Source organism: Schistocerca piceifrons, chromosome 3 (genome assembly GCF_021461385.2).
Source record: "Schistocerca piceifrons isolate TAMUIC-IGC-003096 chromosome 3, iqSchPice1.1, whole genome shotgun sequence".
Classification (NCBI taxonomy): Eukaryota; Metazoa; Arthropoda; class Insecta; order Orthoptera; family Acrididae; genus Schistocerca; species Schistocerca piceifrons.
This window is the reverse complement of record NC_060140.1, coordinates 929,818,519-929,833,683: the sequence shown is the minus strand read 5'-3', so window position 1 is coordinate 929,833,683 and position 15,165 is coordinate 929,818,519. Positions and strand designations below refer to the sequence as shown.

Sequence of the window (15,165 nt, the reverse complement as noted above, 5' to 3'; positions counted from 1 at the left end):
TATACAGGGCGTTACAAAAAGGTACGGCCAAACTTTCAGGAAACATTCCTCACACACAAATAAAGAAAAGATGTTATGTGGACATGTGTCCCGAAACGCTTAATTTCCATGTTAGAGATCATTTTAGTTTCGTCCACCTACGCTCAATGGAGCACGTTATCATGATTTCATACGGGATACTCTACCTGTGCTGCTAGAACATGTGCCTTTACAAGTACGACACAACATGTGGTTCATTCACGATGGAGCTCCTGCACATTTCAGTCGAAGTGTTCGTGCGCTTCTCAACAACAGATTCGGTGACCGATGGATTGGTAGATGCGGACCAATTCCATGGCCTCCACGCTCTCCTGACCTCAACCCTCTCGACTTTCATTCATGGGGGCATTTGAAAGCTCTTGTCTACGCAACCCCGGTACCAAATGTAGAGACTCTTCGTGCTCGTATTGTGGACGGCTGTGATACAATACGCCATTCTCCAGGGCTGCATCAGCGCATCAGGGATTCCATGCGACGGAGGGTGGATGCATGTATCCTCGCTAACGGAGGACATTTTGAACATTTCCTGTAGCAAAGTGTTTGAAGTCACGCTGGTACGTTCTGTTGCTGTGTGTTTCCATTCCATGATTAATGTGATTTGAAGAGAAGTAATAAAATGAGCTCTAACATGGAAAGTAAGCGTTTCCGGACACATGTCCACATAACATCTTTTCTTTATTTGTGTGTGAGGAATGTTTCCTGAAAGTTTGGCCGTACCTTTTTGTAACACCCTGTATACCCTCCACTGCTAGTGCTGCCACCTGCTTTCTGTGAGTGGTTCTTGCACTGGTTGCCGTCGAACAAAGGTGGTGGTCACATCAATGTGACTTGACCGTGTGTTTATCACGTTATACTCTATGAAAAGAAACATCTTCCCTCTGGAAATATGCTTGTGCAGTGATGAAACCTCTTGCTCTCTGCCTTCCTGGAGTTCTTTCACCGGGACCAGGCCTTCTCTGTTTCGCTTTTTTCTTTCTAATGCACCGCAGTACGGAGTACAGTGCGGGATAACGGCTAAGCCACGACACCGGGTCACTTCTTGTCTCGCGCGGCTCTTGTTTTTGCGTCGCGTTCCATTACGTTCGAGGAAACGCCTACTCACTGCTAGCGGTCGCAGCAAAACGTCGTGCTGCGCCATTTTGCACCGCATCTGGCTGTCCGCCAAGGAAAGCCGTTCTTGCCGGTACTGTCGTAGTGCAAGAATTCTGCAGCTGGCCGTCCTATAGTTGCTCTTGTTGTGCGAAGACCAGTCTGATGCAGCACTCCGCGTTAGTTTATCCTGTGCAAGCCTATTCAGCTCCGTATAAGTACTGCACATACAGCCGTTTCCACCTGTTTACTGTATTCGAGCCTCAGGCTCCCTTTACAAATTTTACTCCCCACATTTCATTACCAAATTGATAAGTCCTTCCATCCATCAGCATGTGTCTCTTCAGTTTCGCCACAAATTTGCTTTTTCCCATTTAGATTCAGTACCTTTCCAACAATTACCCGCTCCATTCATCTAACTTTCAGCATTATTTTGTCCCACTTCGTTTCAAAAGATTGTGTTCTCTTCTTGTCTGAATTGTTTTCCGTCCACGTTCACCTTCAATACAACGCTACAATCCACAAAAATACTTTCAGAAAATACTTTCTACAGTTAAACTTATTTTCGATATTAACAAATTTCTATTTTACGGAAATTTGTTTCTTTATATTACCAGTTTTCATTTTATATCCGCTCTACTTTGGCCATAGTCAGTTATTTTCCTGTCCCAAGAGAAAAACGCACACTACTTTATTCACTTGCGTTGCAGTTCCACTTAAAATCTCTTTTCAAGTCGCTATCCATTCCGTTCAGAGTATAATTGTTGTGACGGGTTTTCACAAATGAACTGGCTCTTAAACAGATGATAAATTACATGATTATTGCACATATAAAATGTAAGAATTGTAATATACGAGGATTGTCCAGAAAGTAAGTTCCGATTGGTCGTTAAACGGAAACCACTGTGAAAATCAGAAACATTTTATTTGCAAGAGTTAGTTGCACTTTCCAGATACTTCTCTACATAGTCGCCCCTCCGACTTAGAAATTTGTCGGAGCGTTATACCAAATTTCCAACACCATCGTCATAGAAGGCAGCCGCCTGTGCTTTCTGATAATTCTCTTCACTGGTCTATAGCTCTTAGCCTGCGCCCAAGTGTTGTCTTCGCAACCAGCGTTTCATGTGAACAGAGATGATACTCAGGACGAACCAATTAGGGCTGTGTTGTGGGTGGTCGACCACTTCCCATCGAAAAGGCTGCAGGAGCGTCTTCACTGCCTCTGCAGAGTGCGGCTGAGAATTGCCATGGAGAAGGAAGTGCGTGGCAGTTGTGTTAGGCGGGCTGCATTCATTAAGGCGAAGCCTCTCAGCGGGTCCTACTACTTGGTGGGAGACACCGTTGTCCTAGGCACCTTTACTCGCTCACAGGGCGCTCACAACTGAAAAGAGCGTCTTGATGCGATCGACAGTGATACTTGAGACACTACCCAACACATCCGTGCAAAGCTTCATCGGGTTTTCATTGTGGTGTCCATTTCGCAACAGATTGAAACTTACTTGCTGGGCAACCCTCGTATTTAAGTCAAAATGAACACTTATCTTTTGTTATATCACGTATTCTTTGCTGATAGTGGGACATTTACGTACACAGACATAACCAGTCTAACACTTGTGCTGAAAGAAGCTGTCGGTGGTAATGCATTCGAAGCACTGTTCAATAGAAACTCTTTCTCGTAGCACTGTTCACAAACATGCGCAGACTTGCAAATCAAATTCAAGAATCTAACTGGTGGTCTCTGTTTCCGCCTGACACCGTACTCTTTTCGCTGCTTGCTGTGGACTGGGCATTCACTGGAACGTAGCCTTGTGTGGATCTGACCTCGTGTTTGTGTGTCGGTCTGCTTCAAGACAGGCCGCCGACGGTGGCACGGAGAATTTCTGTGGGCATGTCTTGCTACTCCAGTTTCGTTGGTGTGGCCAAGCGATGCTCCAATAGCAGGGAGCATCTTTGTGGTGCCGAGAGTGTTTCTGCTGGATAGAACAGATAAGCCATTGTTAGCATCTCACTTAGACCTGTGGGCGGGCATCTAGGAGAAAACAGAAAATTAGGTAAAATAAAGAGATTGTACAGGGTTATTACAAATGATTGAAGCGATTTCACAGCTCTACAATAACTTTATTATTTGAGATATTTTCACAATGCTTTGCACACACATACAAAAACTCAAAAAGTTTTTTTTGGCATTCACAAATGTTCGATATGTGCCCCTTTAGTGATTCGGCACACATCAAGCCGATAATCAAGTTCCTCCCACACTCGGCGCAGCATGTCCCCATCAATGAGTTCGAAAGCATCGTTGATGCGAGCTCGCAGTTCTGGCACGTTTCTTGGTAGAGGAGGTTTAAACACTCAATCTTTCACATAACCCCACAGAAAGAAATCGCATCGGGTTAAGTCGGGAGAGCGTGGAGGCCATGACATGAATTGCTGATCATGATCTCCACCACGACCGATCCATCGGTTTTCCAATCTCCTGTTTAAGAAATGCCGAACATCATGATGGAAGTGCGGTGGAGCACCATACTGTTGAAAGATGAAGTCGGCGCTGTCGGTCTCCAGTTGTGGCGTGAGCCAATTTTCCGCGGGCTACACGTGAAACTTGCCCGCACGCGTTCAACCGTTTCTTCGCTCACTGTAGGCCGACCCGTTGATTTCCCCTTACAGAGGCATCCAGAAGCTTTAAACTGCGCATACCATCGCCGAATGGAGTTAGCAGTTGGTGGATCTTTGTTGAGCTTCGTCCTGAAGTGTCGTTGCACTGTTATGACTGACTGATGTGAGTGCATTTCAAGCACGACATACGCTTTCTCGGCTCCTGTCGCCATTTTGTCTGACTGCGCTCTCGAGCGCTCTGGCGGCAGAAACCTGAACTTTACAAAACTTTATGAGTTTTTCTACGTATCTGTAATGTGTCGTGACCATATGTCAATGAATGGAGCTACAGTGAATTTATGAAATCGCTTCAATCATTTGTAATAGCCCTGTATTTCAATGTACGGAACACAAAGGGCACCCCTATGGTCGGAAGATACCAGGTGTAGACTAGTCTAGGACGACGGACAACTAAATAAGGAGGAATGGACGGGGAGGCGGTTCATGTTAACTTATGTTGGTGTCCAGTCATGGAACGCCGAGCCAGAGGCTCTGCCTCCTATCAAAGACAACTCGAGGTCTGGATCACAAGAGAGAGAAGCAACTGTGTTCTTCACTGTAGAATCCTCCAGTGTCCACGTGACCTGTATCCCACGCACATTACTGACAGACACTGATGGCGTGAATTCGCTAGCAGCTTCAGTATATGGCTCAAGGCGTCTCTTGTCAGCAGCTTTAACTGGACAGAACTGCCTCGCTTCTGAAAGGCAGACAACTTGTGTCACACAGCCAGCAGAAGTTGCTCTGGAAGAAAACTTGTAAAAGCTTGACTAGGCCTTTGAAATAAATTTCTTAAATCAATTCTCTAAAATAGTCTTTGGCTCGCTGCTACCCTGTACACCTGCAAACATATCGTCATTTGACCATCGGACAGATACCCGCATGGGCAAGATAGAAACAAGCATTTCTGGCGTAGAGAAACAGAATGTTCACTCAAATGTTTCGCGGCTCAGTCACTTTGACCGTTCTGTTCTCGGTCCCGAGTTGCACAGCACGCCACGCGGATTTCAGTTATTCAAAAGTAACAGTTCGCACAGAAAATCCGGAATTTCCCGCGTTCATCTTCTTCATTTGCCCTTAAACACTGCCCAGCACTACGTGATCAGTTTTAAGTCATAGTTCCGCAAAACTACTACATCTATTCAGAGCTCCTAGTAAACGCGTCATATCATCATAGTGGATGAGTCCCAAAATTCTTTTAGACTCCACAGAGCAATTCTCTAGACAAAAATACGGGCGAATGTTCTGTCTTCTGATTGTTGGAAAAACATCGTATCCTATAAGCTATCAGAATTAAAACGCGTTTTCTACTGTGAACCAATCAGAACATAATATTTAGAGGGCTGGGGAAAACTGGACTGCACTGACTGAAACGTGGTGCAGTCAGGCTCGTGATGCCAACTGAGGAGGTGCTTGAGACAGAAGTAGCGGCTCCCAGGCAACGAAATCAACGTCTGGGAGAGCGGTGTGTCTTACCCCATGCCCCTCCTCTCACCACATTCAAATGACGCCATTTACACAAGATGACACGGCGGTCGGTCGGTATCGTTTGGTCCTTTTGCGTCAGAACACTGAGCTTGCCTTATTGATGGTTCCGCCAAGCTAGGGCTACTACAATTGATATTAACTGATTTCTTTGTAGAGACACTTGGTAGTCAATTACTTCGTGGTGCAGTGTCAGTATTTTTCTTTAAAGAATATATGATTTTTTTGTTCGTAGTTTTCTCTTACAAACTGAACTAAAATCAAGCGAAATTATTTTATTTACAATTAGTTGTGGAGCATGCAGTTTTTTGTGCTACGTTGATCATTTATTCCATATTTTATTCGGAATTCTTTGGAGTTTAACCACGTCTGGAACCGTGGCACATTAGTCACATAGATGCGTGTGGCAGCGGCCCAGTCGTTATTTTTATGCTGGTTAATTATTATGTCCAGCAGGTCTTTTTTTTTTAATTTTAGACCCATAATAGAATCGACTCATCCGACTCAGAGTATATAGAGACTTCAATTTCCAAACTTTAGCTCGGGTTAGAATCCTCTTTCAATTTATTAGAAAAAGGAGCCGCCACTTGGTATGAGCGTGATGTTCCTTGGGGCTGACCAGTTTTTTGTCCGGTTTGCCAACTTAAGAGTTCGGCGCTGCTCTGCTGACAAGGAAGCCTTGAGTGCGATGTCGCAAAAGGCCAGTGTGTCTACGGAGTTCAATGCCCCACATACATCTGCCATATAACAGCGATATTGTTTGCTACTGGCCACAGGAGACGGGACTGGAGGTAACCAATGGTGAGCACAAGCATTAGGCTACGGAACAAAGGCGAACTTCTTAATCGACGAGTAAGCCACAACAGCACTACAGTGCAAATCGTGTTGATACAAAGCAGAGCAATGGCAACGATAAACAAAGCAAACATTTCATTATATCTACAACAGTTGCCGAAATTGGCATTTCGTCAGAGGGGAACCCAAGGAATTTCGCAGAGTGAGAAAGAAATGGTAGATGAGACATTAGCCTTTCTGCAAGGCGAGTGAGTGGAATGTGTGGTGTCCTATACCGTCGACAGTGCGGACAGTGTACATGAAGAGTACAATGATGACGATACGCGCTTAACAAGTGATACTGAAACAGGTGTCTAGCCACGTAGCTCGTAATCTTTGTCGGACAGGGAGCCACAAATCCCGTCTCCACTGAAATGCAGTAGAAGACAATCGTTGTCCAAGGAGCCGGTGCTAAACATAAGTACTTACGTGGAAGATGATCCGCAGCATAGTAAAAAAAAGAACTATGAACACGCAGCAATATGACCATGTAGTACATAACAAAAACTACGAAGGACAAGCCGAACTTGCCAAAAAAAGTGGTGTTGGCGCATTTCAAGGATTCTCGGTACAAATTACAGGATGTGCCAGATACTGAACTATTGCGTTATGCACATTGCGCGCGCGCTACCTACGTTACAGCGATTTCAAAGGAAGCAGTGGATGGTGCTACAGAACTGGAAGGCGTAAGATAACGAAATGTCAAACAAAACGTCAACTTGATGATGCACACACAGAAAACTACGGAATTGGCCCGAAAATTTGTAAATGGGGTAAGTAAACTTACCTCTTCGTACAGTGAGGAATTTGTTTTCAACTCCGACCAATTGAGATTTGAGGATCAAATGCTTACTACAGGAACCCTGGAAATTAGAGGTACCAAGAGAGTCGTGTGAAGATTAATTAACAACAATGCCTTAACGCGTTCGTATATAATTATACCAACTGTTAATCTGCATGGTAAATTGGCTGCAAAGTTATTTATTGTGCTGCTAGAAGTTGGTGGTGCTCTGCGTTCTACAGTTCTTTCTTGTATGCGTGATCTTACAAGGGCAGTGGGGAATATTTACGTCACATCTAGACAGAATGGGAAAATGGGCGTAGAAGAACTATAACTATAGTATTAGCATTGCCATTGTACAATTGCTGGTCGGAATAACTTGCCTTCAATTAATTGCTGGTCTGTGTATAAAAATGATAGTCCTTTAGAGCAAACTATCCCTCTTGAAAAGTGAATGACTTTGCTATTCACAACACCTGGAACCACTGGACAAATTCAACCTCTGAATGTTTGTTTTTTCCGTGCCTATAAAGCATACCATCGCTCTATGTGCAGCTACGCCTTAAGGGATAGACACTCTCACTATAAGCTACACGACAGAATGTTTCGTATTCGGTTCCATGCCATCACATTCCATCAGTTCTGCTCATCCCGTTACACCAATATGGTTCTACGAGGGTAAGTCAATTGTTATCCGCAAAGTAGTTATAAAATTTTATTGTAAAGAAATAGGAAACTTAGAAGAACATCATTTTTCGACATAGTCTCCTTGCGTTTCAACGCACTTAGTCCATCGTTGTACAAGCTTCCTGATGTCCTCATAAAAGAAGGTTATCGGTTGAGCTGCGAGCCAGGAATGGACCGCTTCTTTCACTGCTTCGTCCGAGGCAAATCGACGGCCCCTTAATGCCGGTTTGAGTAGACAAAACAACTGATAGTCAGACGGGGCAATATCGGGACTATATGGAGGATGATCCAGTACTTCAAATTTGAGTGTCTGGAGCGTTTCAGCAGTGTGGGCAGCAGTATGCGGACGGGCATTGTCGTACAACAACACAACACCTTTTGACAGCAGTCCTCGGCGTTTGCTTCAAATTGCAGGCTTTAGCCTAGCAGTAAGCATCTCATTGTAACGTACACTGTTTATTGTAGTGCGCCTTTCCCCATAATGTTCCAGTACTGGACCTTGTGCGTCCCAAAAAACCGTAAGCATCAGTTTTCCTGTTGACGGTTGGGTCTTGACTTTTTCTTGCACGGCGAGTTTCCATGTTTCCATTCCATACTCTGCCGTTTACTCTCTCTGGCTCGTAGTGATGGATCCATGTTTTGTCACCAGTAGTTATCCTATCTAAGAAGTATGGCCTTCGTTACCATAACGATCCAAATGTTTTTTTGCAGATGTCCAAGCGTGTTTGTGTATGCAACTGTGTAAGTTGTTTTAGGACCCATCTTGCACTAACTTTATGAAAACCAAGTCCGTTGTGGATGATTTCGTAGGCAGAACCGTGACTAATCTGCAGACGATGTGCCATTTCATCAATAGTTAATCGTCTGAGAGAATCATTTCAGATGAACGCGCCATAGTTTCTTCGTTTGTGTCGGTAAACGGTCGTCCGGCTCCTTCGTTGTGCCTAACACTTGTGCGACCATTTCGGAATTTTTCAGTCCATTCGTAGACACTTCGTTGTGACAAAACACTTTTCACGTACTGTACCGAAAGTCTTCGATGAATTTCGGCCCCTGATACTCCCTCTGACCACAAAAAACGGATCACCGAACGTTGCTCTTCTTTGGTGCAAATAGACAGTGCAGCAGCCATGATTGACAGGACGGCACCTATGACGAAACTAAGCTAGCAGCTTCAAAACTGCAAAGATATAACAACAAATAAACAAAGCATGCGTCATCAACGTAAAACAACAGTACTACCAAAATAAACAAAAATACAGGGTGATTCAAAAAGAATACCACAACTTTAGGAATTTAAAACTCTGCAACGACAAAAGGCAGAGCTAAGCACTATCTGTCGGCGAATTAAGGGAGCTGTAAAGTTTCTTTTAGTTGTACATTTGTGCGCTTGAGGCGCTGTTGACTAGGCGTCAGCGTCAGTTGATGCTAAGATGGCGACCGCTCAACAGAAAGCTTTTTGTGTTATTGAGTACGGCAGAAGTGAATCGACGACAGTTGTTCAGCGTGCATTTAGAACGAAGTATGGTGTTAAACTTCCTGATAGGTGGTGTATTAAACGTTGGTATAAACAGTTTACAGAGAATGGGTGTTTTTGCGAAGGGAAAAGTTCTGGACGGCCGAGAACGAGTGACTACAGTATCTGGAGATGTTAGAGAATTGGCTGTTCCCTCAGCTCGAACAAGAAGCACAACAATTCATATTTCAGCAGGATGGAGCGCCACCACATTGGCACTTATCTGTCCGTAACTACCTGAACGTCAACTACCCGAGGCGATGGATCGGCCGCCAGGCAGCCCGTGACAGAGCACTTCATCACTGGCCTCCAAGAAGCCCTGATCTTACCCCCTGCGATTTTTTATTATGGGGGTATGTTAAGGATATGGTGTTTCGGCCACCTCTCCCAGCCACCATTGATGATTTGAAACGAGAAATAACAGCAGCTATCCAAACTGTTACGCCTGATATGCCACAGAGAGTGTGGAACGAGTTGGAGTATCGGGTTGATATTGCTCGAGTGTCTGGAGGGGGCCATATTGAACATCTCTGAACTTGTTTTTGAGTGAAAAAAAAACCTTTTTAAATACTCTTTGTAATGATGTATAACAGAAGGTTATATTATGTTTCTTTCATTAAATACACATTTTTAAAGTTGTGGTATTCTTTTTGAATCACTCTGTATAACTAAATTACGGATAATAATTGACTTACTCCCACATATGCATTCATTAAGAGTGCATACCTGGCTGAACGTGGTGTTTGGTTTGTAGCTCCCAAGGAGTTCGTCTTCGATCTTAACCACGCGAACCTGACTGATCGCTATGGCGCGCCATTTTCATTCGGTGTTCATGGTGGAAGGTAACGGTTTGTTTAGAGCATTTCTTGAATGTCGACGACGTCCATGTTGTGATGTGTAATAGATACTGTAGAATGTTAATCTCTACACCTCCCGGACACTCATTTTCTGTCTCCCTCCTCATGCACATGGTAAGCCAGTAGCAGCTAATATTTTAACTGTCGTAATTCTGTACACAGCACCACCAAATGAGCCTTACTAGAGACTGAACTAGCGACCTCGCACTCAAGAGGTTCCTTGTGAGACATTGTCGCCGCCGGTAGCATTACAAGGATGGAGCACAGAAGCGAGGAGAGGGTAGCGAGCGGGCTTGGAGGCGGCAGTTGGCTGTCGCAGCCACAGTAGCAGCGACTCGGCGGTCGACTCGCGCTGCTATCGATCCGCCCAGTTCCCAGCTTCCAGCTGCCGCTACCCGCTACCCGCTACCCTCTACCCTCTACCCGCTACCCCATAGCCGGTACGACTGCGAGGCCGCGTCCCGGACACCGTGGATTAGCTTGGCTCCTTTCTGTATGCTTCTACCCGATGTGCTCAAATGCTGTGTGTTAGAGCGGGCCGGGATATCAAGAGACTGCATCAGCAGGATGCGCATTCCTTGTCGCAAAGCACAAACATTCCAAGCAACCTCGTCTGTCCCCATACTGTTCAGTTTTTACCGCAGAAGCGATAGCGATTCCAGAAGTTCTCAGATTTGTTCTTTTTGCGGAGCTCACAACCTTCAGATAATATCATACTCGAACAGCGCACTGTATTCCAATGAAACCCCAAACCAGAACTGTAAAATGAATATACTGAATACTGCAAATTATAATCGTTGAAACATAAACTAACAGGAATGAGAATCTTTCTGTGGGCCCCAGCTCATGTGTGATTGGTTAACAATGACAAGGTTGACGCTTGCTTTTGAGATACTGCTCGATTGCAATTTATGACACGTCATCGGTGACACACAACGGCCTCACGTCCACTACTTAAAACCGCCCGCTCAAAATTGTCTGCCCTAATGCACATCTGTTTTTTTTCAGTTGTTAGTTTAAGCTGCCACTGTAGTTACTGTACTAACACAGCTTATACGTCAGAAATAAAATCCGTCCTGGAATTTTTTCGACGGAAGGTCTGTATCCAAGCCGCCACTCATGAAAGGAATTTTAAAAAACGCCCTAAGATAAAGAAGGCGACGCATCACAAAGGAATTACTCGAATTGGACCGATATCGTTGGATGTGATGCACATTTGCAGACAAACAAATGACTACAATGTGAGAAATATTTGACGATTTATTCAAGATAACGAGCTTCAGAAATTGAGCAAGTCAGTAACGCGCTGGTCCACCTCTGGTCCTTATGCAAGCAGTTATTCAACTTGATACTGACTGACAGAATTGCTGGATGTCCTTCTGAGGGCTCATTTCGAAGCGGGACTCATCACTGAGTACAACCTACTCCAGTCAATGAAATTCCAGGCCGAAGATGTGTCTGGAGACGTCCCAGAGAGTAGTTGATTGTCGCCCGCAACACGGCCCGACAACAACGAATGATGGTCCGGAGCACCATTTCTTTTTGTAGTAGAACTCCTTTGGCTGTTATCCGCGGCACCATTACAGCATCACAGAAAGGCGGTAGCCTTTGTCGACGATGTTCAACGTCCCGTTTTGTCGCCCTTCGTGGCAAGCCATCCTGGTCTTAAATTTCAGCGTGATAATGCAGCCCGTACAATGCGAGAGTTTCTGCTGCTTGTCTTCATGCTCACCAAACCTTACCTTGGCTAGCAAGGTCACCGGACCTTTCCAAAACTGATGACTTTGGAGAATCATGGGCAGGATCCTCCAACTAGCTCGGGATGTACACGATCTGACACACCAATTGGACAGAATTTGGCGCGACTTCCGCCCAGGAGTACATACAATATCTCTATCAGTCAATGCCAAGAAAAAAAACTGCTTCCGTTAGGGCAAGATGTGGACCAAATCGTTACTGGTTTGCTCAATTTGTGAAGCTCTTTCTATTGAATAAATCATCTGACTTTTCTGAAACAGTAATCGTTTGTTTGTCTGTACACGAACTGCACATTGTACCGATTTCCATTCTGTTCGGATAATTACTTCGTGGTGTATCGTGTTTCTCTCTTTTTTCCCGTTCTTCTTAGAGTGTATAAGATGAGCATCAACAAAAGCAAAACGATGATAATGGAATGTAGTCAAATTAAATCGGGTGCGGGAATTAGATTAGGAAATGAGACGCTTAAAGTAGTAAATGAGTTTGCTATTTGGGGAGCAAAATAACTAATGGTGGTCGAAGTAAACTGGTAATGGCAATGGCAAGGAAAGCGTTTCTGAAGGAGAGAAATTTGTTAATATCGAGTATAGATTTAAGTTTCAGGAAGTCGTTTCTGAAAGTATTTGGCTTGCTCTGAGCACTATGCGACTCAACCTCTGAGGTCATTAGTCCCCTAGAACGTAGAACTAGTTAAACCTAACTAACGTATGGACATCACACACATCCATGCCCGAGGCAGGATTCGAACCTGTGACCGTAGCGGTCTCGCGGTTCCAGACTGCAGCGCCTAGAACCGCACGGCCACTTCGGTCGGCGTGAAAGTATTTGTGTGGAGTGTAGCCATGTATGGAAGTGAAACGTGGACGATAAATAGTTTAGACGAGAAGAGAATAGAAGCTTTCGAAATGTGGTGCTACAGAAGAATGCTGAAGATTAGATGGGTAGATCACATAACTAATGAGGAGGTATTGGATAGGATTGGGAGAAGAGAAGTTAGTGGAACAACTTGACTAGAAAAAGGGATCGGCTGGTAGGACATGTTCTGAGGCATCAAGGGATCACCAATTTAGTATTGGAGGGCAGCGTGGAGGGTAAAAATCGTAGAGGGAGACCAAGAGATGAATACACTAAACAGATTCAGAAGGATGTAGGTTGCAGTAGGTACTGGGAGATGATGAGGCACAGGATAGATTAGCATGGAGAGCTGCATCAAACCAGTTTCTGGACTGAAGCGGACTAGATCGCCCAAGGAACAGCCGCTAATTTATTCTTCACAGGTATTTTTTTTTCGAGAACGATTAAAAATGGTATGCTTGCAGAGAGAAGACGAGATTGAGGCGACGACTGCTGCGAGCGGTGGTAGAGGGCGGCTGCCACTGTGCGAGAGGAGAGAGGCGGCCAAGTTGGTGCGCGCCTGCAGGCTACACTGACGCTCGGTCCCCTGTGTTCTGTTGTGCAGGAGTGCCCGCGGCGTCCCGTGGCAGCAGCAACTACTACGGCAAACTCATCGGCCCCCTGACCGATTACGCACACGGCATCCGAGGCACCGCCTACGCCGTCGACGAGTCCACGATCTTCATCAAGGGCTTCTCCTACGACGGCACCGGCCCAGGTGAGTCTCCCCTCCAGTGTCCCTTGTAAGCTGCTCATTCTCATCTAACCACGAAAAATTAACAGTTGTCTCTACATCACTTTCCGAAACTTTTGAAAAGATGATGCATTCTAGAATAGTATCCCATCTTGTAAATGTACCCTCAGCAAATCACAGTTTAGGTTTCACAAGAGTTACTCTACAAAGAGTGCCATTTACATGTTCCCTCATTAGATTTTGCGATCATTAAATATTAAAACAGCCTAGGTTACTATTTTCTGAGATCTTTCTAAGGCATTTGATTGTGTGAGTTACAGTGTTCGCCTAGATAAATTGAGGTTTTATACGATTGATCGCATAGCCAACCAATGCATAATGTCATATCTAACGAAAAGAATGCTGGAAGCTGTACTTGGTCACTAAAAAAATATAGTCCATGGACGTTATTCTGACTGGAGAGAAATCACGCTTGGGGTTTACCAAGGCTCAGTCTTCGGCCCTCTATCGTGTCTCATATATGTAAATGATCTTCCGTCTAATGCACAACAAGCAGGATCAGTTACATTTTCAGATGACTCTAGTATAGGAATCAGTCCAAGAAAACATAGAGAAACAGAAGAAATGGTAAAAAAACTTTTGTGGTCTGCCTTACGGCAGGTCTTGTCATGGGGGAAGCCTCGTCAGAGATGTCCACCCCATGAGCGTCTAGGGAAGGGATTCCAGTGGTGGTTTCCCTTTGCCTTAGGAAATGGTAAACAAAATTCTTAAAAGTCTCACAGACTGGTTTTCTGCGAATGGCCTCCTTCTCAATTTTAAAAAGACACAGCGTATTTAGTTCTGCACATTTACGGGTACTATATTAGTGATAAGTATAACCCATGGTGGGGAAATAATAAATAGGCTGGAAACTTCAAAATTATTGGGTGCCCGTATCGATGAAAATTTAAACTCGAAAAAGCACACTCTGAAACTCCTAAAATACCTTAGTTCAACCAGATCTACACTTAGAATCATTATAAATCTTCAGGACAGACAAATCAGTAAGCATATTTTGTTTCAGTAGTGTCATATAGAATAATGTTCTGGGGTAACTTATCTTTAAGAAAGATGGTTTCGTTTCTCAAAAACATGCTGTAAGAATGACATGTAGTGTCTTGTGGACATCTTTTTAAGGAGTTGTACTTTCTAACCATTGCTTAACACTATATTTATTTCTTCATGATTTTGTTGTAAATAATCCAATAAAGATCAAAACGAAAATAATGTACAATATTACAATGCCACAAGGAAAAATGACATTCATTAGTCCACATTAAGATTGTCTTTAACACAAAAAGAGGTGTACAATGCTGCAACAAAAATTTTTGATCACTTACCCAGTGATATAAAATACCTGACAGACAGCACAGTAAAATTTGAAAACAAACTGAGAAAGTTTCTCTTTGACAACTCCTACATCGTAGAAGAAATTCTGATATTATAATCTATAAAAGGTGTTGGGCAGGAATTACTAGCTCACATCATTTTTTCCTTCATATAAAAAGAATGTTCAGTACATAACCATATGTACAACTTAGTTTGCAATAGGAATTTAAAATTACTCGTTCCCACATAATTGCGAAATGATCCATGGGACATGAAACTATCTAATTGAATGAGAACATGCAATACAACTATTTTTTAATATTATTTAATCAATTGATTCATTGTAGCCGGTTGTGAACCATGAATGTAGCTCCATCTTCTGGAGGGGTATGAACCTACGGCTGTTCAATGATCAATAAACCAGTTTCGAAGTTACACTACGTCATCTTCAGGCCAAAACTGTGGAGGATATAACACAGAAATAATTACACAATGAAATACAGAGCAT

At 43.9% G+C, this 15,165-nt stretch overlaps 1 protein-coding gene across 1 annotated transcript in view; it reads left to right on the top strand.

Moving 5' to 3' along the window:
* The window catches only part of LOC124787789 (protein Skeletor, isoforms B/C), a 694,854-nt gene that overhangs the window by 427,827 nt on the left and 251,862 nt on the right, over positions 1 to 15,165 (top strand). Inside the window, exon 2 of the mRNA XM_047254691.1 lies at positions 13,161 to 13,313. Within this exon, the coding sequence (XP_047110647.1) occupies positions 13,161 to 13,313 (153 nt within the window). The remainder of the gene's footprint in view (positions 1 to 13,160; positions 13,314 to 15,165) is intronic.